This window comes from Lissotriton helveticus, chromosome 5_1 (genome assembly GCF_964261635.1).
Source record: "Lissotriton helveticus chromosome 5_1, aLisHel1.1, whole genome shotgun sequence".
In the NCBI taxonomy this organism is placed as follows: domain Eukaryota; kingdom Metazoa; phylum Chordata; class Amphibia; order Caudata; family Salamandridae; genus Lissotriton; species Lissotriton helveticus.
This window is the reverse complement of record NC_136065.1, coordinates 912,717,174-912,739,704: the sequence shown is the minus strand read 5'-3', so window position 1 is coordinate 912,739,704 and position 22,531 is coordinate 912,717,174. Positions and strand designations below refer to the sequence as shown.

Below are 22,531 nucleotides of genomic sequence, written 5' to 3'. Positions count from 1 at the left end.
AGCAGGTTTGAGGTGGGGTCAGGCCGGTAGGGCTGGGCCCAAGTCAGTGGGCCTCCTCCTCTTGTTAGCTTCTGCACGGCTGTTCGGACCTTCTTCTTTTCTTCTTGCAGGTTCTTGTCTGAGGAAGCAAGGTTCAGGGGTGCCCCTAAACACTAGATTTAGGGGCGTTACAGATAGGTAAAAAGGTTGGGATCAATGGATCCTTTCCCTGGGGTGGGTTCACCCTTTATTATGCCACCCTCTAGTGGGAGGGGGGCATAAGCTTTTCCCTGGTTAGCTGGGACCCTTTCTGCAAGATGGCAGGGACTGAGAGTTGTGCTTCACCTCGCCTCCCCCCCCTGAGTGGTGTAGTTGGCAGAGGTGGGCACACCTCTCTTCCTCACTTGTTTTTCCCACTGTTTCTACTGCCCAAAGTGGGGATTAGAACCAGTGGGGACGAGTTGCTGAAAGCAGCAGGTGGCCTGGGGAAGCTCACAAAGGCGGCAAGCCTTTGAAGCTTCCCCTTCGTGAACCCTGCCAGTAGGAAGGTGGAATCTGACTACATGGTTACCCAAACTTTTTCCTGGTGTTTAGCTGGTTTTCGACTTAGTTGGCCTGGGACCCTGCTATTCAGGGCCCCAGACTATCTGCTTTCTCTGTATAATGGACTCCGTGTATTTTAAGTACATACCAGATTGGTTACTGGGTCACCCTTGTGAGCCCCTGTATAGTGTACCCTAGGTACCCAGGGCATAGGTGTACCCTAGGCCTACCAGGGGCTGCAGCATGTATTGTGCCACCCCTGGTTTGCCTTCCAAACTGACACCACAGGTCTGTTCACACAGCCTGGGTAAGGTGGTGTAATCACCCCTTACTTAGGTATAGTATACCTATTTCTACCTTTACATATAGACACATATACACCTATAAGCCACTCATATGGTAGGCCTCGACAATCCTGGAGGCAGAGTGCTTGGTTTTATGTGAGAGGGTGCCCTAGCATGAGCTGAGCCCCTCTGCAGCTTTCGGAACCATCTCCTTATAGCTGTTCTATGATATAGCCATACCATATACTCTTTAAGTGTATTATAATCCTCGCGGTTTATGCTAACTTTGGTTTGGCTTTATCAAAACATGTTGTGTAAGGTGTCAAACACTTTGGAATACTACCCCCCCCCACACCAATTCTGGCGGCGGGGGTAGCATTCCACCCTTCTAGAGGGAAAAGACATGTATGTTACTACTTTACCCGGTTAAAGTTAAACAGAGCCTCAGCCTCACAAAATGGATGCTGCTGCCACAGACACAAGTCTGACCACCTGGTGCTGGGGGAAACTCCAGCAAGGGCGGCCCGGACAATAGGTTTCCTGTCCAGGGAGGTGCCAGCACCTCCCCATACATGGATTATGTGTATTGGGGCAGGGAGCATGCATTCAGTGAATGCATCTAGACACTGCCTGAGGCGCACAAGGTGCTCTATGCATAGCCCGGTTCAAAACAGTTGCTGGGGCACTCCAGCCCCAGCTCTGGCGCGAAACTGGACAAAGGGAAAGGGGTGTATCCACCCCTTCTCAGGTCCACCCATAGGAGGGACCTAGGCAGGTAATACAGCACCTTAGCTTGGTATAAGTATAGGAGCTGGGTCCCCCGGACTTTAGATTATCCTGAAACGAAACTTTGATACAGAACTCTTGGACCTTCAACATTTTATTCTGACTAGAAGATTGAAGACATCTCCCTTGTGGTCAAGGAGTGACCACCCTGTTCAAACAGGCACCAACAGCAACTTTGCCGGTCTGCAGTTTCAAGGCACCCGCCGGAACCCGGAGACTCTGCGACTCAGGAACTGGACGTCCAGACTTCCCTGACCCCGACCCACATCCACAGCAAAGCTGAGACCTGTGGCGGACACAAGAGATGGGGGACCGGACATCTTGGACATCCTGCATTTTGCTACCTGCATGCCTTTCCTGAAGCCTTAGTAAGTTGTGCATTGGGGTACGAGAAGCTCCAGCCCGAGTATCATTTGACCTGAAGCCCAGGCCCCCACACTTCGCGAGTGTCTTGTGGGCCCCGCTTTTACATTTGTGCTCGACGCGTCTTCCCGGCTCCTTGCCCGTTGGCTAGTGAGCCCCCTGAAGTCGCCATCTTGAATTTGACTTGCGATACTGGTTGCTCCAGGCTCGCCCCCGCTTCCCTACAAAGGAGAAGCGCCACAGACCTTGCTGATCTGCAACAGAGCCAATCTCGACATCCTGCGTGGGTTGCGGTTACCAAGGCTTGTTGGGCCCAATCCGGATACCGACACCGCAGTCAACTAGATCCATCGTGGGACAGCTCGTATCCAGCTCCTGGTCATCGTCGATGCCTCCTGGACCTCGTGGCTGAAGAGACAAACTCACCTTCTTCACCTTCAAGCATGCAACATCGCCTGGTTCCTTCCTGGTCACTGGCTAGTAACCCAGACTCGGTCCCCTCTGCTTTCAGGTTCTTCACATCACCGATCAACCCTTGGATCCACCCGGACACTTTTCCCCTGGTCGCCTGCAGCACTTCTTTGCAGCTCTCCATAGGAAACGACGACTAAACCAGACACGAAAAGGCAACTATGCACCCAGCTTCCCTGGGTGAGGTCACACGAGTACTCTGGTGCTCTCGTGGGTCTTGACTCTCGAAGTGTCCTAGTTTAAAAGGGTTCCATCCTAGTCCATCCGGAAGTGTCCTTAACTTGTAACTTTGTAACTTTTACGAACTCCATAGAAAGTCAATGGGAACCTGCGCCTTTGTTTAGATACTGCACGAGGCTTCCGTGGGTCTCCTACTTCCTAACCTTTGATTGTTTAGTGTAGCCCCAGCGATTCTACAGGCCCTAGGCCTGCTTTCTAACTCTCACGTGGTACTTATATCACTTTCTTAGTATATGGTTAGTGAGACCCTTAGGGCATAACGTATACTGTGCAACTTATTGTGTATTAACTGTGTGACGTGTATTGTATTTTTACCTCTGACCTCATAAAGAGTGCAGAGGGGTTGTGTTTAGATTAAATACATATATATTTGATATATACCTTGTGTGGTGTCCTTTCATTTGGTATTCAAGGGATTATATATGGTAAAACATCTTGCTTAACTCGCCTACTGAAGTCTTAGCCTGAAGACTGCTGGTTCATGCTACCACTAGGATAGCTTTCTATAAGGTTGACTTTACAACCACCATCATTAAGGGTCGATTAGACTGGTACAAGGTGCCCACTAGATTTAGTGGACATCATATGCCAGGCTAACTTCTCACACTGCCCATCCTGGGGGAGGATGCTTGGCACCTTGTCCCAGGATGTGCATTGTTTCAGGCCCCCGAGATCAGCAGGCTCTCAACCCAGGGGTCCAGATCATGTCTGGTGGTGGCACCGGAAAGCAGCCACTCAGCCTGGACACTAGTGGTAGGTCGTTTTTCAGGGTGTAGTAGCAGTCGTTATTAGAATTTCTTCACCAATATGGCTGCTATTCACAACCAATTGGTGATTCTTGGAGATTTCAATCTGTGGTTGAATGGCACTATGAACACAGGCCTTCTCAACGTGATTCATTCATGCGAGGGCCTTGGCCTCTCTCAGCGAGTCTCTCAGGCCACCCTGAGAGGCCAACCAATGACCCATATAGGGGGTCATAGGTTGGACTTGATTTTCTCTGAGACCAACCTTCTCACTGTGGGGGACGTCTTGCCGATGGCCTGGACTGACCATTCTTTGATTACATTTTTTGTGAAGTCAGGCACATATACTGCAAGGACATCTAGTCAAGTGAGGGAGTACGTTAGCAGGGATTGGAGGTCTCTCACTCGGAAAAAAGGCGTGTCACCCGTGTTCAGGGTTGAGGAGTGTTTCTCCCCTGATATGCAGATAGAGGTGAACTACGCCTCCCTCTGCTCGAAGATTACTTTGTTTTTGGATACCTCTGCTCCTTTAAAACATCATAGGAGTAGGGGAGACCCTCAGCTCCCTGGTTCACGGACAGCCTAAAAAAATTTGAGGCTGGAATCACACAAGCAGAGAGGAGGTGGAGACATGCATACCTGGACAGGGATAGGCTCGCCTGGAAAGCCAAGCGGATGGATTATAAGGAGGAGATCCATAGAGTTAAGGCATCTCACTTTTCTAAGGTGATTCTCGAAGCCCCAAATAGCTCCCGCAGTATTTTTAATATCTTGAATAGCCTCATTAGTCCGGACTGTGCCAAGAATGATTCCCCCCCTCCCAGAAACTCTGTGAGAACCTAGCTAGGTTCTTTAAGGACAAAATCAAAACGATCATTGATGATTTAGGGGTGGAGCAGCAACAAACCGGAATCGACCCTTTGGTATTGGCTGACTGTGGCAGTCCGCTGAAGCAGGTCCCGATGAATTTCGGGGACCGTCCCTGAACAGGGGGGGGAGATAAGTCCCTTTCGGAATTCGCGCAGTTGACTGCAGATGAGTTCAGGGGAGGGGCCTTTGGCGTTACTTCCGGGACTCCGCTTGTTCCGATTCCATTAAAAATCTGGAAGGAGTTCGAGGATGAGCTCTTTCCCACGCTTCGGCTGGTTTGTAACCAGTCGCTCACTACTGGAGTGGTTCCACCTCAGTGGAAACAAGCAGTGGTGCCCATTATTAAAAAAGCCCACCTTTGATCCTGAGTGCTTGAAGAACTTCAGGCCCATCTCGCTTCTACATTATCCAGCTAAAATTGTAGAGCGGGTGGTGGCAGGCACACTTTCTAGACACCTAGAACAGCATAAACTCCTGGAGGAAGTCAAGTTTTGCTTTCGGCCAGCCCATGGCACCGAGACAGCCTTGGTGACCATGCTGGATGAGCTTTGCTGGCGGACAGACAGGGATCAGGCAGGTGTTTTGATCCTGCTTGACCTGTCTGCCGCCTTAGACACGGTGAACCATGGGATTCTGCTGGACAGGCTGAGAGAGGTGGGGGTTGCAGGTAGTGCCCTTGGGTGGTTTGAGTCCTTTCTTCAGGACAGAGAACAAGCTGTGTCGCTACCTCCAAATCCGCCTTTTCTACCATCTCGCATGGCGTTCCTCAAGGCTCGGCAGTTAGCCCGATATTATTTAACATCTACATGAAGCCTTTAGTTGCAGTCATCAAACAATACAATATTGAAATTGTTAACTATGCTGATGACACACAGTTGATTCTCTCCTTGGAGGGAGATCACTCCACCTTTTTGGAAGCATTCCACAACTGCCTGCGAGATACAGCGGGTTGGCTGAAGGCTAATTCCCTGCAATTTAATACAGAAAAAACGGAGGTGCTAGACTGCCCAAGGCCTGGGGTACAATCTCTTTTACCCTGCAACTTCTGGAGTGCAGATTTCCCTCCATTGGTGCAGCCAGTGAAGGTAGTGCCGAACCTGCGTGTCATGTTTAACAGCGATCTTACTCTGGAGGCGCAGGTTTCGAAGATAGTAGCTGGCTGTCTGGCCATTATTAGACTCTTAAGGAAAATTCATCCACTGTTACCGCCTTTTGCCCGGATAGAGGTGGTGCGCTGCACCATGCTTAGTAGGTTAGACTACTGTAATTCTCTGTTGTTGGAGTCTCCAAATTACCTTATGGATACACTCCAGAGAATTCAGTCTGCGGCGGCAAAATTAGCCCTGGGGTGGCCAACAAGATCTTCCTCCTCAAGGGCTCTGGCTCAGCTGCACTGGCTCCCGGTGAGACAGAGGGTTCAATTCAAGTCTCTCTGTTTGGTGTTTAAAGCCCTCCATGGGCTGGGCCCTGTTTGTTTACAAAGGAAGTTCTTGTGGCATTCGCCGGCCCATAACCTACGATCCTCCTCGGCTAGGTTGGTGACAATACCTAGGCTCAAGAAATCCAAAGCAGGAGGAAGATCTTTCGGTGTGGCCGCGGCGAAACTGTGGAATGCCTTTCCGGCTGAGCTTAGACACACCTCCGACCTCCTCTTATTCAGGAGGAGTTTAAAAACATGGCTTTTTCCCGAATCCTTAGCTCGCCATCAGTTCGGCCCCCCTCTGATATGAGTCTGCCAGCGCCAGGATGCCTTGTTTAGGTGATAGTGCGCTTTAGAAGTGAAATAAATAAATAATGGAACACAGGCATGTGTGCCATGTCAACTCATTGTTTAGTTCTGCACCAAGGCACTCAGCCTGCAAATGCAGTGTGTGTGTGTGTGTCAGGGTACAGGGCCCCTAAGGGTGGCACAATAAGTGCTGCAGCCCTTAAGGGTCTACTCTGGTCACAGTGTCCTGGGTACCTATGGTACCATTTACCAGGTGCTGACATGTGGCCAGAGATGCCAATTGGGTTTTGGTTTCAACACAGTTTTAGGGAAGGAACACAGGCCCTGGGCACCTGATTGGCAGGAGCCCAGGGCACACTCAGTCAAAGTACATCAGCAATTCAGCAAAACGTGGGGGCATACCATGCAAGAAAGATGGCACTTTCTCACAAGAACCACTACCCCAAACGCTTTCCTAATCTTCATCCTGTCAAAGTGACTGAAATTTGAGTTGTTGTGCCAGTGCAGATGGTAGCCAGATTCCAGTTTATGCTCATGATGACATTGAATTCCTTGCTGGTTCTTAGGGATAAGGGTCTTATTATTTGAACATACATTATGTACCCAGAGATTGGGGTGATGATTAGGTGTACCAAGAACCTTAACCTCCATCTTTCTACAAATGTAGTATACTTGTAAAGCGCACAGCTACAAGATCCAGTGCTACAAGTTCTTACCAGATTTGTAAATTCTATGAAGCAGCTAATGTTGGAAATCTGTAGCCGAATGCCCCCCTACCCCCCAAAAAAAACTACAGTCTCTCTTTAGACTCCCCTTTTGACTATTACTCCTCAGCCAGTTCATTGCTGACAATCGTCTGAAGAAGCACTGGTTACATAGCCTCCACAGGTAATGCTAACTGATGATCAGTGAAATCAGCCAGTATCTGAGCAAGAACTACACAATGCACAACAGGATATTTCTGTAAGTCAATATGTTTATAGCCAGCTATAGGGGAATCATGCCGAAGGGCAAGACTGTGTGTAACAGGACACAGTGGCATGATTATACTCTAAGTGGCAATCCAAGCCCAGAACCTGTGCCTAAAGGCTCTCAGCCTGATGACCTATATTGTTTCCGCAGCTTGCTTAACTGGGCTTCAGAAAAAATCAATGACCCAGTAGCAGCCATTGAGAAGCCTCCTTTCATTTTCAAACCATATTCGGGAGGAGGGATGGCCACACATGCCTAATCTGGCGAAACTTTCAACTATTTAACCTGCAAATATATGGCTCTGCATGACTTCGAAATAAAGTGAAGGCAGACTCCGTAATGTTGACTGCAGAAGGTACCCTAAACCAGCAACACCATGTTATGCTCTGCCAAATCTTAAAGGCAAATGACTAGATATTATGGGATAAAAAGCTGGTGTTTCAACTTCATCAGTCAAAAAAGCGAATACAACTACTCCTCTGTCCATGTATGATAAACCATTGTAGCATTACATTTCGTTTTTCCTGTAAAAGCTGGTAGATGATTGTAGCGAACAGGCCATGCCTATTTTTAGCGAATGAGAGTATGTATGCATCTTCATCCCGAATTGATGTTACCTGTGATGCTGCAAATACTGACGGATAATTCTAACTGTAGATTCCTCACCATTTGAATATTGCTCGTCTGCCAGACTGGATCCAGGAATCTTCACGGCATTACTCCTGCATGCTGGTGGGTGGCTCTGTGCTGCTGTGCATTGGCATCACTCTGCTTCGGAAGTGACAGAGCGGAGCTTCATTTAAACGCCACCTCTGCATGCAAACCTTTTCTAATTTATTTTATTGCCTTCTGATGCAAATTGGGAGCACTGCTCCTAACTTTTGTTGGTTTTTTGATGACACCTAAACATTTTATCTGAAATAAACAGTTATCGATTCCTTACCTTAGAATTACTCCCAGGCGTCGGACTGGATATGGAAAGTTTTTCGTCAGCAGTACCCCTGCGCGTCGAAAGGTGGCTTCGGACACTGCGTTTGACGTCGTGGTCACCGGGATGACGTTGCGGTAGCTACTTAGACGCTGCCCTCGCACGCTCACATGAGTTGGTTCTTTTTCGCGCCAGCAAGTGCAGATCCGTAGAGAGCTGTGCCACCAGTCACTTTTTGACAGAATTGTTTCTTGACTTGTCGACTTTGTTGTTTGAGTCCTTCGACTCCTGGTGCAGGAGGGATGCCCGGTCTTAAGGCTTGCTTTTCCTGTAACCGACTCATGTCAGTGACGGATCTGCACCGCGTTTGCCTCTACTGCCTGGAGCGCAACCACGACCCCAAGTCGTGCTCTGACTGACGGATCATGGCCCGAAGTCTTTGCGAGAGCGGTCCCAAAAGCTACTCGAGGCCCGGCAGTCGGATCCGCGTCGCTGGAGGTCCTGGTCACGTAAGAGGTCGAGGGACCGGTCGCGGAACCAGTCGCGGAACCAACACCAATCTTCCTCTAAGTCTTCGCACTCCGGGTCGGGTAAGTCGAAGCACAAAAAGTCGGAAAAGCATCATCGCTCTTCGACTTCTTCCCGTCTGTTGGCCGACGCAATGAGGGATGCGAGTGGTGCCCCTCCCATGGCTCTGCGTGTGGAGCCTGCTGGGTCGACAACCGGTTTCCCTCACTTAACTGGACCCGGTGCAACCCCTGTCCAGCTTGAGTTTCTACGAAGTGATGCATGCCATCTTTGGGCAGCTGACTCAGCCGGCGTGCCTTCATGCCCCGCAGACTCGGCTGGGGGCCCCTGGGCCTTCGGCGTCTGTGGCTTCGTCCTCAGCTCCGTAGGGTCCCCTTAGATCAAGGCCTGGATCCGGATCAGGACCGGTCGACCTTGTTACGCTGTGTGCCCAATCGAGGTCGACCGAGGCCTCCACCTCGAGGTAGACACGGAGTCGGACAGGCGTTGAGCGACGCGTACTTTTGTGCACCTGTTCTACCCTGGCTCTTTGATTCCAGATTGGCAGCCAGAGGAGGGTGAGGAGGACTGGGAGGGGTCTGGGGACTCTTTAACCGACCAGTTGGTGTATGAGCAGGATTGGAGAGAGGAACTGGGGGAAGCCAGTGGTTTGGATACCGCACCATACCGTGGCATGTTGTCTCCTCCTACCATGGCTATGGAGGAGGGAGCGTCATACACAGTGGTGTTGCGTAGGGCGGTCGAGGCTCCCCACCTCGAGCTACCTATGGTGGCAGTCAGCACTAACCTCCTGACAGAGGTGCTTCAACCTGTAGCAAGCTCTTTGGAGCCCATGCTGCCGTTTAATGAAGCCCTCACTGACATCCTTTTGGGCACCTGGTCCAGGCCCAACACAGGGGCTCCTGTGGACAGGAAGATTGCCCGTCGCCACCGCCTGGCCCCGGGCGACCACACTTTCCTCCTCCAACACCCCACCCCTGAGAGCTTGGTAGTCCAAGCCTCCACGTCCGAAGGCGCATTCCCTACCGCTCCCCTGGACAGGGAATCCAAAAAGCTGGATCATCTTGGGAATAAGATGTTTTTTTCCTCCAGCTTGGGACTGCAGTCGGTAAACACCACATGTCTATTGGGCCATTACACCCACTCCGTGTGGGGCATTGTTGCGCAAGTGCTGCTTCCATGCCCGGAGAAGCCCTGGGCTGTACTCTCGAGCTGTTGCTGAAGGGGGAGACGCAGCAAAGTTTACCATCCGCTGTGGGCTAGTTACCGCCGGCACACTTGTCAGGAAGATTGCCATGTCAGTAGCCCTTCAACGCTAAGCCTGGTTGCGTTTGACTGTTTTTTCCGGTGATGTCCAATCCACACTTATGGACCTGCCCTTTGATGGCCGTCACCTTTTCGGCGACAAGGCAAACAACGCGCTAGAGGGCTTTAAAGACTCTTGGGCTACGGCCAGGTCATTGAGCCTTTCCACCACCCGCCCTACGCAATCTGTCTTTCGCCCCTTTCGTGGCTACGGAAGGGAAGCCCCACTACGACCCGCCCAGAGCCAAAGGCTGGTGCAAGCTGTTCAGCCCCAGAACAGCCGGGGACATGGGAACCACCACCATGAATCTGGGGGCCAGCGGGCGGGCCAGTCCAACACAGCCCCTTCTGCAGCAGCCTCCAAAGCCTCCTAGTCCGACCTTTCAGGGCCACCAAACGCCAGTGGGCAGCAGGATCCGCCATAACCTTCCCCACTGGCTCACCATCACGTCGGACAGGAGGGTTTTGCGAATAGTCCGAAGGGACCACTCCCTCCCCTTCGAGACTACCCCTCCATCCATGCCACCTCAGTACCATCGCATGTCGGAGGATCACTTGGCCCTTCTCCAACAGGAAGTTTCGGCACTCTTGGCCAAGGGAGCCATCACACGCGTTCCTGCCACAGAAGTAGTTTGTGGTTGCAATTCCAACTACTTTCTGGTGTCCAAGAAGGACAAAGGATAAAGGCCTGCGTCATATCTTGGATCTCCGGAACGTCAACCACTTCCTCCAGAAGGAGAAGTTAAAAATGTTTACGCTCGCTCAGGTCTTGTCTGCCATTGACCCCGGAGACTGGATGGTAGCGTTGGACTTGCAGGACTCCTATTTCCACATTCCAGTCCTGCCAGCCGACAGGCGTTACCTACAGTTCACGGTAGGCCACAAGCATTTTTAGTTTACCATGCTCCCTTTTGGCTGTACCAGAGTCCCTCGGGTGTTCACGAAAGTGATGGCGATGGTTGCAGCTCAACTGCGCAGATCAGGGGTTCCAGTCTTCCCCTCCCCTATCTTGACTAGCTGTTGAAGGCAGGCTCGCCCCAGGCTGTCGTCTCTCACCTCCACTACGGCCGACCTCCTGCATTTCCTGGGGTTCTCCATCAACCTGCCAAAGTCACACCTGACTCCCTCTCAAAGGCTCCTCTTAATCGGAGCAGTTCTGGACACAATGCAGTTTCGGGTTCATCCTCCCGAACAGCGAGTCCGGGATATTCGGGCTATGATTCTGATCTTTCAGCCTCTATCCCGGGTTTCGATCAGGATGACCGTCTGGCTACTGGGTCTGATGGCCTCCTGCATCCTGCTGGTGGATCATGCAGATGGCATATGCGGGCTCTGCAGTGGGACCTGAAGTTCCAGTTTGCCCAACATCAAGAGAATCTGTCTGATTGCGTCCAGATCTCGAAGGGCACTGCACACCAATTGCAGTGGTGGCTTACGAACCAGGATTGGGTCAAAGGCAGATCCCTCTCCCTTCCTCAACCAGAGTTCACAGTGGTGACAGATGCATCACTTCTGGGATAGGGTGGCCACATGGGGGAGGCGGAGATCAGAGGCTTCTGGTCTCTGGCGGAGTCCGGGCTCCAGATGAACCTTCTGAAGCTTTGGGTGATTCATCTTGCATTCAAAGCATTTGATCCCTCTGTCTGGGGAAGAGTAGTGCAGGTGTTCACGGACAACACCACCGCCATGTGGTACTGATACAAACCAGGCAGGTTGGGGTCGCTGACCATATGTCAGGAGGCCCTCCGCCTCTGGATATGACTGGAACATCAGGGCATATGTAAATGTAAATGTATTTCGATTTATATAGCGCACGTTTCACCCAGGGGTCTCAAGGCGCTTGCTTAGGGAACCCGTCCTGGTATTCCCCTGTGAGAGATACCCCGGCAGGGTATTCACAAGGTGAAAGCCAGGCATCCCGCCGCGAGGGGCCGTAGTGGAGATTAAGCAAGCTATTGCCCAGAGTCGCAGAGTGTGACCCCGTGAGTCGAGTAGGCACCGGAGCGAGAATTGTCGAGTCCGTGGAATTTTTGAGCCCGAGACCCGCCGAGGCGGGGAATCGAACCCTGGTCAACGGCTGATCTCAGCTTCCGGGTCTGCCGCCTCTAACCACTGAGCCACACTTCTCCACCATATCCCTGGTGTTTCAACACCTGGCAGCCGCAGGTGCATGATGGATCACGAATGGTGTCTTCACTCAGAGGTGGTGCAAGGTCTCTTTCAGCAGTGGGGAGAGCCTTGGTTAGATCCAAGCGCCACAGAAGCGAGCACTCAATTTCAGCAGTTTTGCTCGTTCGAGTTTTCAAGGGGGCACTCGCTAGGTGACGCTTTTCGTTGCGAGTGGTGTTACGGTCTTCTATATGCCTTACCACCTATACCACTTTTGCCCAGAGTGCTGAAGAAGATCAAGCGCGACCGGGCCCAAGTCATTCTTGTGGCTCCGGATTGGGCAGGAAGAGTCTGATATCCCGAGCTGCTCAACATGGCCATAGGTCCTCCGATCAGACTGCCTCTTCGGGATGATATTCTGTCACAGCCGGAGGGGACGATGCTCCATCCGAACCTGTCCAGACTCCACCTCCTTGCATGGAGATTGAGCGGCGGCAGTTGATGTCTTTTGACCTGCCTTCCGAATTTTGCGATGTTATCTGGACAGCCAGGCGTCCCTCCACTAAGACGGTATACGCCTGCAGATGGAACAAATTTGTGGCATGGTGCACAGCAAAGGCTGTGGATCCCCTTTCCGCCCCTCTTTCTGAGGTTCTCTTGTTCCTCCTTTCTTTGGCCCAGCAGGGCTCTGCTCTGGGCACTCTAAAGGGCTACTTCTCGGCCATTTCAGCCTTCCTTAGGCTTCCTGATCAGCCTTCTCTTTTCAAGTCCCCTGTTGTAAATAGATTCCTTATGGGCATTACTCGTCTTTTTCCTCCTGTTCCCTTGGTAATGCCTCAGTGGGAATTGAACTTGGTCCTTACATATCTTATGTGCGCTTCCTTTGAGCCACTACATAACTGTCCTCTCAGATTTCTCACTTTGAAAACTACCTTTTTGGTGGCAATCACCTCTGCACGCAGGGTGAGTGAGCTACAAGCTCTTTCTTCCAAGCCTCCCTTTCTGGCTGTGCATCCGGACAAGGTCGTCCTCAGAACTAGATCTTCCTTTCTTCCCAAGGTGGTTACTTCTTTTCACATTGGCCAAGCCATCACTTTGCCCACCTTCTTTTTGCCTCCGCATCCTTCATAAGAGGAAGAGTCTCCACCGCCTGGATCCAAAACGTGCGCTTTCCTTTTACTTGGATTGCACCACACAATTCTGGGTAGACGACCAACTTTGTTGGTTACGTGGGCGCGAAGAAAGATCGGGCTGTGCACAAACCCAGGTGGGTCATTCTGTGCATCAAAGCCTGCTACTCTTTGGCAAAGAAGGAGCCTCCAGTGGGGTTGCACGCCCATTCCACCAGGGCAACGGCTGCTACTACTGCTTTGGGATGAGGAGTCTGTCAGGCGGCTACGTGGGCATCGCTGCGCACGTTCACCAAACACTGCTGCCTAGACAGCCAGGTCTGGAGAGACGGCTTTCTTGGCCATTGTGTTCTCCAGGACTTTCTTGTGTGAACTTGGTTCACAGACCCACCTCCGGAGTTGGTATTGCTCGGGTGTCTATTCTACGGTAAGGAATCTATAACTGTTTCTTTCAGATGAACAAGTTACGTACCTTCAGGCATGATATATCTGTAAGAAATATAGGTTAGTTATAGATTCCTTACCGACCCACCAATCCTCCCCATTCTGCGAACTGACTTCTAGGGTAAAGGATTTCCTTTCAGGGCCATAGTTTTGTGCACCAGTGGTCATTGTCTTGCATGGCTCTGCTCATCTGGCGTGGAAAGATGTGTACAGAGCTGATGTTCGCCTGCGAGGGCGGCTTCTAAGTAGCTACCGCAATGGCAACCACGACACCGATGACGAACGCTGAGTCGACCGACGACACCTTCCGACGCACAGGGATCTGCAGACGAAAAACTTTCCGGATCTAGTCTAACACCTGGGGGTATTTATAAGGTAAGGAATCTATAACTAACCTATGTTTCTTACAAATATGTCATTACCGAAGGTAAGTAACTTATTCTTATGGACTATTTTGAGGGTTCCCAACCTGACATCTGAGAATAATTTAAGCATGTGACTACATGAAAGATACCAATGCAAACAAACTGTATTTATACCTAAGAAACGTTTTAATTCATCTCCTAAACCTTACCTTTCTACTTCCTGTGGCTTTATTGGTAGACTATCACCCTCTCTGGTCAGACTCGGACATACTGCTGAGATTGTATTTTATAATTTATCGCTGCGAAAAGTATTTGTTCTTTCTTCATCACTCAAAAGAGCTAGTGTAATATTCTTCTGAATTTATTGATTGTAACATGTTTTTTGTTTGCTTCATTTAGGCAGATGATGTAAGAGCTCTGCTAACAGCAGCCATGCCTCCCTCTCCGTTATCAACATGTTACAGATCTCTGATTATCAGTACAACTCATCCTGTGGCAGCTAACAGTGTGGCATTGTCTTCTATCACATCTAGCACATCAAGTATCTCTGCTGCTAGTAGCCTCGACAACCTGCCAGAGAGCTTTTCTGAACTCTCTTCTCTTAAGTCTAATAGAACAGAAGGAGCTGTTGCACTAGAGAAAAAGCATGAAGGTTGGTCTTTTGTGATTCAATGTGCATTTTTTGCCTGTCTTCAAGATATTGTCATGTTATATGGTTTCCTGTTATTAATTAGTGAACATAATAATTTAAGGCAACTTAGCCAAAAATATTACATTTAGATTTACATATTATAATACATAACATTCATGGGTTGTGTCTGATGGCACAAATAAAGAAGGCCCAAAGCATGTTCCTGCTCAGCTATGATACACTTATGTACACCTCATTTAAAGTAGGTGCCAACTAAGTGCACTTAATCAATTGTTGTAGTCCTAAAATAGCTGGCTTTACATTGCAAAATTTGCTAAAACCTTGAGCAATACAAGTGTAACTAATGTTAGAATCCCTGGTGTCTAGAGGTACACGACAGGGTTGCCCCCTCTCACCACTGCTGTTTGCCTTATTGGTGGAGCCCTTGGTGCGTATACTTCGGGAGCGGGTGCCACAATAGGGTTTTGTGGTGCTTAGACCCCCTCAAATAATGTCCTATACACAGACGAGGTGCTTTTTTATTTGACAGCAGAACCTGCAGTGCTGCCAGAGGTCCTGGTCCTGCTGACTGCATTGGGAGCCACGTCTTCCCTCAGTGTTAATTGGGATGAATCCTATTTATTTCACCTACTCCTATCCCTGAAGGCTGTCTAAATTTAATGCTGCGTAAAGGACTTTATTGGGAGTTTGACTCCATTAAATATGTGGGTATACAGTTGTATTATGACCAAAGCAAAAGGAAAAAATGATGAACAATGCAAACATTCATCCTCAGTCGCAAAGATCTGGGTTTTAACCATCGTTCTTTTGCTCACCACGCCACCCCAGTTTGGACCTAGCCTTATTCAAATCAGTTTTGACCCTTTTCCCATTGAAATAACCCAGCCCAAACTACCAAGCCAGATCCTCACTCGCGCAGTGAGTACGGGACCCACTTAGGGAGACAAAAGCAAAGGACACAAATGATTGACGGAATGCTGAACAATGGAAATATTCCTCATGGGAACAGTCCAGTCCGGACTGCCAAGCCAGGTCCTCCCTGGACCGAAAACAAGCATCCTGGGACCGGTTTTGGGGCTTCACGCCATTATTTGTTTCCTTTGCTGCTGTATTATGACCAGCATGATTTGTTAGAGGGGAATCTAGGAAAGGAAAGGTAAGGAAAGTGCTATTTGCCACTTCCTTTCTTTTCGGACCAAGCTACCCTTGTCCCCAATGGGCATTGTGGCCATGGCCAAAATGTTGGTACTGCCACGACTTCTCTATTTCTTTGCATCCCTACCTATGATCATCCATAAGGCCTTATTTCTAAATCTATGAAGGGTGTTGGTACGATGGCTGCCTCTACATAAACTATTTGCCCCAGTAGATGAGGCTGGGCTTGGGACCCCGGGCTAAGAATATTATTATATTGCGGCACAACTGCAGTGGCTGATGAAGTGGATTACAGGAAAACAGTCTCCAGAATATGCAGACATTTTGTGTGAGTTGGTGGGGAGACCATTGTTACACCGGTTCTTTGACACTACTCTTCCTTGAGACATTGATAGTGTGCGGTTACGTACAGCACTATACATCTGGACACTATATACTAGAGATGAGAAGGGCTGTACACCCTAAGCATCCATTCTCCCGATTTGGACCACACCAGGCTTGAGGACCGGGCATCAGATCCGGTTGCGGGACTGGAAAGTGGCAGGAATCATGACTTGGAAGGACATGGTGACCAAGGAGGGTCTCTGCTTTTGATATTTTGGCATTGAATCATTGACTCAGTCCAGAACGGTTCTTGCTGTATTCTGCCCCGAATGTGATGCGCAAGACCTTTGGTTCTGATTGGGTGCAATCTTCCATGAGGGCCCGCTGGAGGTAGCTTTAACTGGGGGAACACAGCAAGAGCCATCACACACCTATATACTGTGTTGCAGAGCACACCGACCGTGGAACATGCACGGCTACGGGATTGGTGGACATTGGCACTCAGGACTTATATCACAGACAAACAATGGGACCAAAGCTTGCTGTCTGTCAGTCGGGTGACATGAAATGTGCAGTTTCGACTTATACGTTTCGATTTATACAACTTCACTTCCTGCACCGCGCATATCTCAACCTTCAAAGGATTAGCAAGATGTTCCCCAGTGCTTCTAACGAATGTCACAGGAGCAGTTCTGCTGATGCTGACTTCCTTCACATGGTGTATTTCTGTATGCTAATTCATTCCTTTCGGGATCAGTTGTCGCAGGTGGTTTCAGCGGTGACGAATAACTTGTTTCTGATGGCTACATTTTTAGAACTGCTTGATATGGGTGAATCACTAAGAAAAACAAAGGTCTGTTAAGATTCCAGCATGTATTGCTGATCTTAGCTAAAAGGTGTATTACCATGGCTTGGAAGTCTACCTCCGTGCCCCCACTGAAACGTTGGTGGGCAGACATGCTCCCGTGGGCGCCTGCTGAACTACTGGTGCACAAGCAATTGCGCACAGGGAAGATAGATTGGATCCATTGGAATGCTGGGAGACTTAACTGGTGTAGGAAGCGGGCTCTGTATATACTATATCAAAGTAAGGTATTGGTTTGCACAGAGTCCAGTGGATCCCCCAAAGGTTTACAGAGGTAAAAGTAGATAATACCTTACTCTCTATTTGTGGTAGTGTGGGCGAGCAGTAAGGCTTTATCAGAGAGTAGTATTAAGCCTTTATTTTACACACTCAGGCAAGAAATTATTTCACACACACAGACTGAACTCAGACCAATTTTTTTAGAACTTTTCACGGAAAAGCAGTCAATGCAGTCCTATGGGATTGACTAATAATATCGTAATAATATATTAATATTATAACTAATAATATCGTAGCGCTGCGCTTGGTAGCAAGTAGGACTGCTACAAGCGCTCTTCTTGTATTCCTACTTGTGCTTTGCTTGTAACTGCTTTTAAAAACTGTTTTACTGTTTTACTCTGTGCACATTACCTGAATTTGGCCCGCTCTCTCCCCGTTCCACCGCAGCAACCAGTGCTGTTTGTTGTGGAGGGAGGCAAGCGGCACCACTTCCTGGTTGCTCCTTCTGAGGCGGCCATCTTCGGTGGGTTGACGCGCTAGTCTCCCACTCCGCCCTGATTACTTAAGGGCTGGGCAGCTTCGCGCTCGAGATTGACTAATAATATCGTAGCGCTGCGCTTGGTAGCAAGTAGGACTGCTACAAGCGCTCTTCTTGTATTCCTACTTGTGCTTTGCTTGTAACTGCTTTTAAAAACTGTTTTACTGTTTTACTCTGTGCACATTACCTGAATTTGGCCCGCTCTCTCCCCGTTCCACCGCAGCAACCAGTGCTGTTTGTTGTGGAGGGAGGCAAGCGGCACCACTTCCTGGTTGCTCCTTCTGAGGCGGCCATCTTCGGTGGGTTGACGCGCTAGTCTCCCACTCCGCCCTGATTACTTAAGGGCTGGGCAGCTTCGCGCTCGAGATTGACTAATAATATCGTAGCGCTGCGCTTGGTAGCAAGTAGGACTGCTACAAGCGCTCTTCTTGTATTCCTACTTGTGCTTTGCTTGTAACTTCTTTTAAAAACTGTTTTACTGTTTTACTCTGTGCACATTACCTGAATTTGGCCCGCTCTCTCCCCGCTCCACCGCAGCAACCAGTGCTGTTTGTTGTGGAGGGAGGCAAGCGGCACCACTTCCTGGTTGCTCCTTCTGAGGCGGCCATCTTCGGTGGGTTGACGCGCTAGTCTACCACTCCGCCTAACCTTCTTAGCTTGCTCCCGTTCGCGCAGCGGTGACGCGCAGCGGTAGCGCCGTAGACGCGCCGAAGAGGCGCCAAAGAGAAGCCAGTCTGCGCCAGTCCGCGTCCAGACGCTTCCTGCTGACTGGTGCCTGGCTTTGCCCGTCATGGTAGGCCCTCCGCTGTCCTATGACTCATTATCCCTTCATGCCCTCCGTTCGCCACTTATTCTGACATGTGCTCACACTTTTTCTCCTTCCCACATGGATTATATTTGTCCAAACTGCAATTGGTGCCCTTCCATCCCCCCTTCCTGTCCGCCACCTCCCATTCAGGAATGGAAAATGTTCCTCCTCAATTGTAGGTCTATGTGTAAACATCACACCGAGCTCCATTCTTTGATTGAAGATCTCAATCCTCATGCACTTTTTTTAACCGAAACATGGCTCCAAATGGATAACGATCCAGCTATTGTCTGGGCCATCCCCCAAGGATTCACATTAAAGAGACTAGATCGCCAGACTGGGAGAGGTGGAGGAGTGGCCATTGTTTATCGTGACAGTTACAAATGCCGAACCACCCCCACTACCTCGCCAACCTGCGAAAGTCTACACTTTTCGCTAGAGTTGTCACCAACCACTACCTTCTCTGGCATTCTAGCCTATCGCCCCCCAGGTGCCCCTAATAATTTTATTAGTAAAATTACGGATCTCGCTGCAAGTAACGTGCTATCCTCTCCCAACTTCACCGTGTTGGGTGATCTTAACCTGCATTTAGATGACCCTCACGATACCGCAGCCAATACCCTTTGCTCTAACTTTCAAGCGCTGGATCTACAGCAGAAGGGGTTTCATGTAACCCACAACAGAGGCCACCTGCTAGACCATATCTACAGTAACATTGATGATCTTATAGTAAAACCCCCGGTTCCGCTACCTTGGACGGATCATTTTTTGATTCCTTTCTCTTGGCACACTAATCCTTCCCCCTCCACTAGCGGTCTCATTAAAAACCGAGGTAGGAAATGGCCCTTGCTTCCCCTCCCTGCCTGGGAAACTGCCCTGGCCAAAGATATACCCAGGAAGGTGCTGAACTCCAATACAGCAGCTAACAATTTTGTTGACTGGATCTCCTCTACACTCAACATGGTCCTCCCCGTACAGGCTAGTAGCTCTATGAAAAGACCTAGAGCTGCTCCATGGTACACCCCTGCCCTTAAGGCCATGAAACTAACCTGTCGGAAACACGAAAGGGCCTGGAGACAGGACTATTCCGAAATTAGGAAAGATGATTATAGAGCCGCCATTAGGCTCTATAAACAGGAGATAAAATCGGCACAAGCTTCCTTTTATTGCAGCAAAATCGATGAAGCTGCCAATGCTCCAAGGGAAATTTTTAAAATTGTTAAAACACTTATTTCACCCCCTATTGAACTTCCTTCTGCAGACAGTGCCCAAAACCGCTGCAATGAACTAGCTGTTTTTTTCTCTGAAAAAATTCAGACTATATACTCCTCTTTTGGGGATGCTGACAGTGATTTAGACCTTCCTATGTCTACCACCTCTGAAGCCCCCGTCCAGTGTATGCTTGACGCAATCCCCCCATTAGACACTCTGGCACTGGATAGACTCATCTCTAAAGTCACCACGGGCTCCCCTAATGACCCAGCTCCCCCTCAGACCCTTGTTAAGGCAATAGACATAATTCGCCCGGTCATATTGGACGTTCTCAACACTTCCATCTCCTCAAGAACCGTACCTCCCTCCTGGAAGTGCGCGATGGTGAGGGCCCTGTTGAAGAAGCCCAACCTTGACCAATCCAACCTGGCGAATTATCGTCCTATCTCCTTGCTCCCCTGGCTGAGTAAACTACTCGAGAGGCACGTGAACAACATCTTGATGAACTTTTTGGAGTCAAATGGTCTCCTACGTGCCTCTCAGACCGGGTTTCGGCCCCTACATGGGACCGAAACAGCCCTCCTGGCCGTAACTGAGGAAGCTAGAGCAGTGTTAGACCAGGGTGGCAAAGTCGCAATCATCTTGTTAGACCTCAGCGCCGCGTTCGACACGGTGAACCATGTCATGCTATTACAACGTCTGGCAGACATGGGCGTGTCGGGCCCGGCGCTGGACTGGTTGACATCCTTTCTGGCTGACCGCTTCTTTCAGGTCTTTGAGGGCGAGGCAGTGTCACCCAAACATCCTCTTAGGTGTGGGGTTCCTCAGGGCTCATCCCTGAGCCCCACCCTGTTCAATGCTTACATGGAACCTCTAGACAGGATTGTCCAGCCCTTCGGTGTGCGTATTGTCACCTACGCGGACGATACCCAACTGGTGGTCTCTTTGGACCACTCAGAGGTATCGTCCAACACCCTAGGTCCCTGTCTAGAGGCTGTTGCCAGATGGATGCAATCCTCCCGTTTAAAACTCAACGGGGAGAAGACAGATGTCATCTTATTGGGCAACCCCTCGCCCTCTGTCTTCTCATCCATCTGGCCTCCATGTTTGGGCCCGCCTCCCGCTCCCAAACCTCAAATAAAAAGCTTGGGGGTTTGGCTTGACACCGCATTGAACTTCTCAGCCCAAGCCACAAAGACCGCAGCCACCTGTTTCGGCCTGATGAGGATGCTACGGAAGGTGCTCCCTCTGCTTCCATTCCAGGCAAGGAGGATTCTAGTCCAGGCCCTTATACTATCTCGCCTGGACTATGGCAATGTCCTCTATATGGGAGCCCCTTCCTATGTCATTCAGAAACTCCAAGTCACCCAAAACAGTGCGGCCCGTTTGCTTTACAATCTCCCTCGCTGGGAGTCAGCAAGGAGCGCCATTGGGGAACTCCATTGGCTCCCCATAGCGGCCAGAGTACAATTTAAAGCTATGTGTACTCTACATAAAGCCTTCCACCACCTTGGTCCTGCAATTCTGCAACCCCTGATCACTCCCTATGTCCCCTCACGTTCCCTTCGTTCCAGTACCCTCCAGCTGGCCTCCTCTATCAGAGTGAGGAAAGCCCGTTGGGGAGGTCGCTCCTTTTCATACACCGCTGCTAAGTTCTGGAACACCCTCCCCCTTTCCCTTCGAGGAACCACCGATCATCTTTGCTTCAGAAAAGCCTTGAAAACTCACTTGTTTGCCAAATCCCGCTAATCTGCCCGAGCCTGTGCTAAGTTAGCTTTAGTCATAAGCGCTACGAGGCCTCCGGGTAGATGGCGCTATACAAGTGCAATTTCATTCATGGGAGAAAATCAAGTTATCGGTTTAAAGGTGAGTAATTGGTCTTGGGAGTTGGCTTCCTGGGGTTAGAACCAGGGTTCACCCAGGGTCAAGGATGGACTCAGGGAACACCCTCAGCTACACTGGGGCGGCCAGGTGCAGAGTGCTGAGGGCCAATGTTATACAATGGGAGATAACAGGCCTTCGGTTGGTGACTTCTCTTGGGCATGCCACTTGGATGTGGGAGCATAGAGCCTAGGGATTATCTCTGGGCAAAGGGGGATCCAAGATAGCACACAAGGTGCACCCATAGCGTCACAGGGGCAGCCAGGTGCAGGGTGCTGTATTGATATTTGCATCTTTAAAGGCTAAGATAAAAACTAGCACCTAAAAAATTACTGCACCAACCGTGGACGACTAGTCGCACGAGTCCACATCGAAGTTGAAAAATATGTCCGACCGCGATGGAGCAGGAGTCTAATACAAAATGTGGATTGGGCGCAGTCGGCGCTTACCTTCAGACTTCAAAGAAACCTCAACAAAAATGTCTTGAGAAGGTAGAAGTTAAACAGGGAAAGTCCTCAGGCTGTGCCTGAGGCAGAGGCATCGTGTCTGGGAGCTGCTTGCTGAAATCACTGTGAAGATTTCCATGTTCGGACGTAGGTTCTTTTTTTTAAAAAAGTTGTAAAATCTCCAGCGGATAAAGCTGGAGACTATAGCCGAGGAGGGTTCCTCACTGCTGGATACCCTTTCTGCATAAGACCGCTGAACAGGATTTGCTGCTGCGAAGAACGGAGCAAGAGCTGCCGTGAAGTAAGGCCGACCAGCTATGCACCTTGGGCGGATAGTTGAGTAGGTTGGTCTGGTCTCGTCTTGCTTCTCGCAGTAGTTTTTAGCCAAAAATGTTATAAACCCTAGTTTGGGATTTTGGTTATTTGGACACGTTTAACACCACTTCTAAGGCTCCAGGACTGGGGAGGCACCACTTGAAGGATTGGGACTCACCTAGGGTGGGTCCAGGTTCGGGTTCAAGCTGGTTGGAGCCTTTTCTGTCCCTCAGATACTGATCAGGATGCAAGCCATCTAGCTTTTGGAGTCACTTTGGTAATTCTGGGTTCAAGGCACAGCATTAGGCAGTCCTCCGAGTCCTT

General features: G+C 49.9%; 1 protein-coding gene across 1 annotated transcript in view; it reads left to right on the top strand.

Annotated features, from left to right (window-relative positions):
- LOC144752568 (poly [ADP-ribose] polymerase tankyrase-2-like) overlaps positions 1–22,531 on the top strand; it is a 281,081-nt gene that overhangs the window by 248,934 nt on the left and 9,616 nt on the right. The window contains exon 19 of the mRNA XM_078640457.1: positions 14,192–14,444. Within this exon, the coding sequence (XP_078496583.1) occupies positions 14,192–14,444 (253 nt within the window). The remainder of the gene's footprint in view (positions 1–14,191; positions 14,445–22,531) is intronic.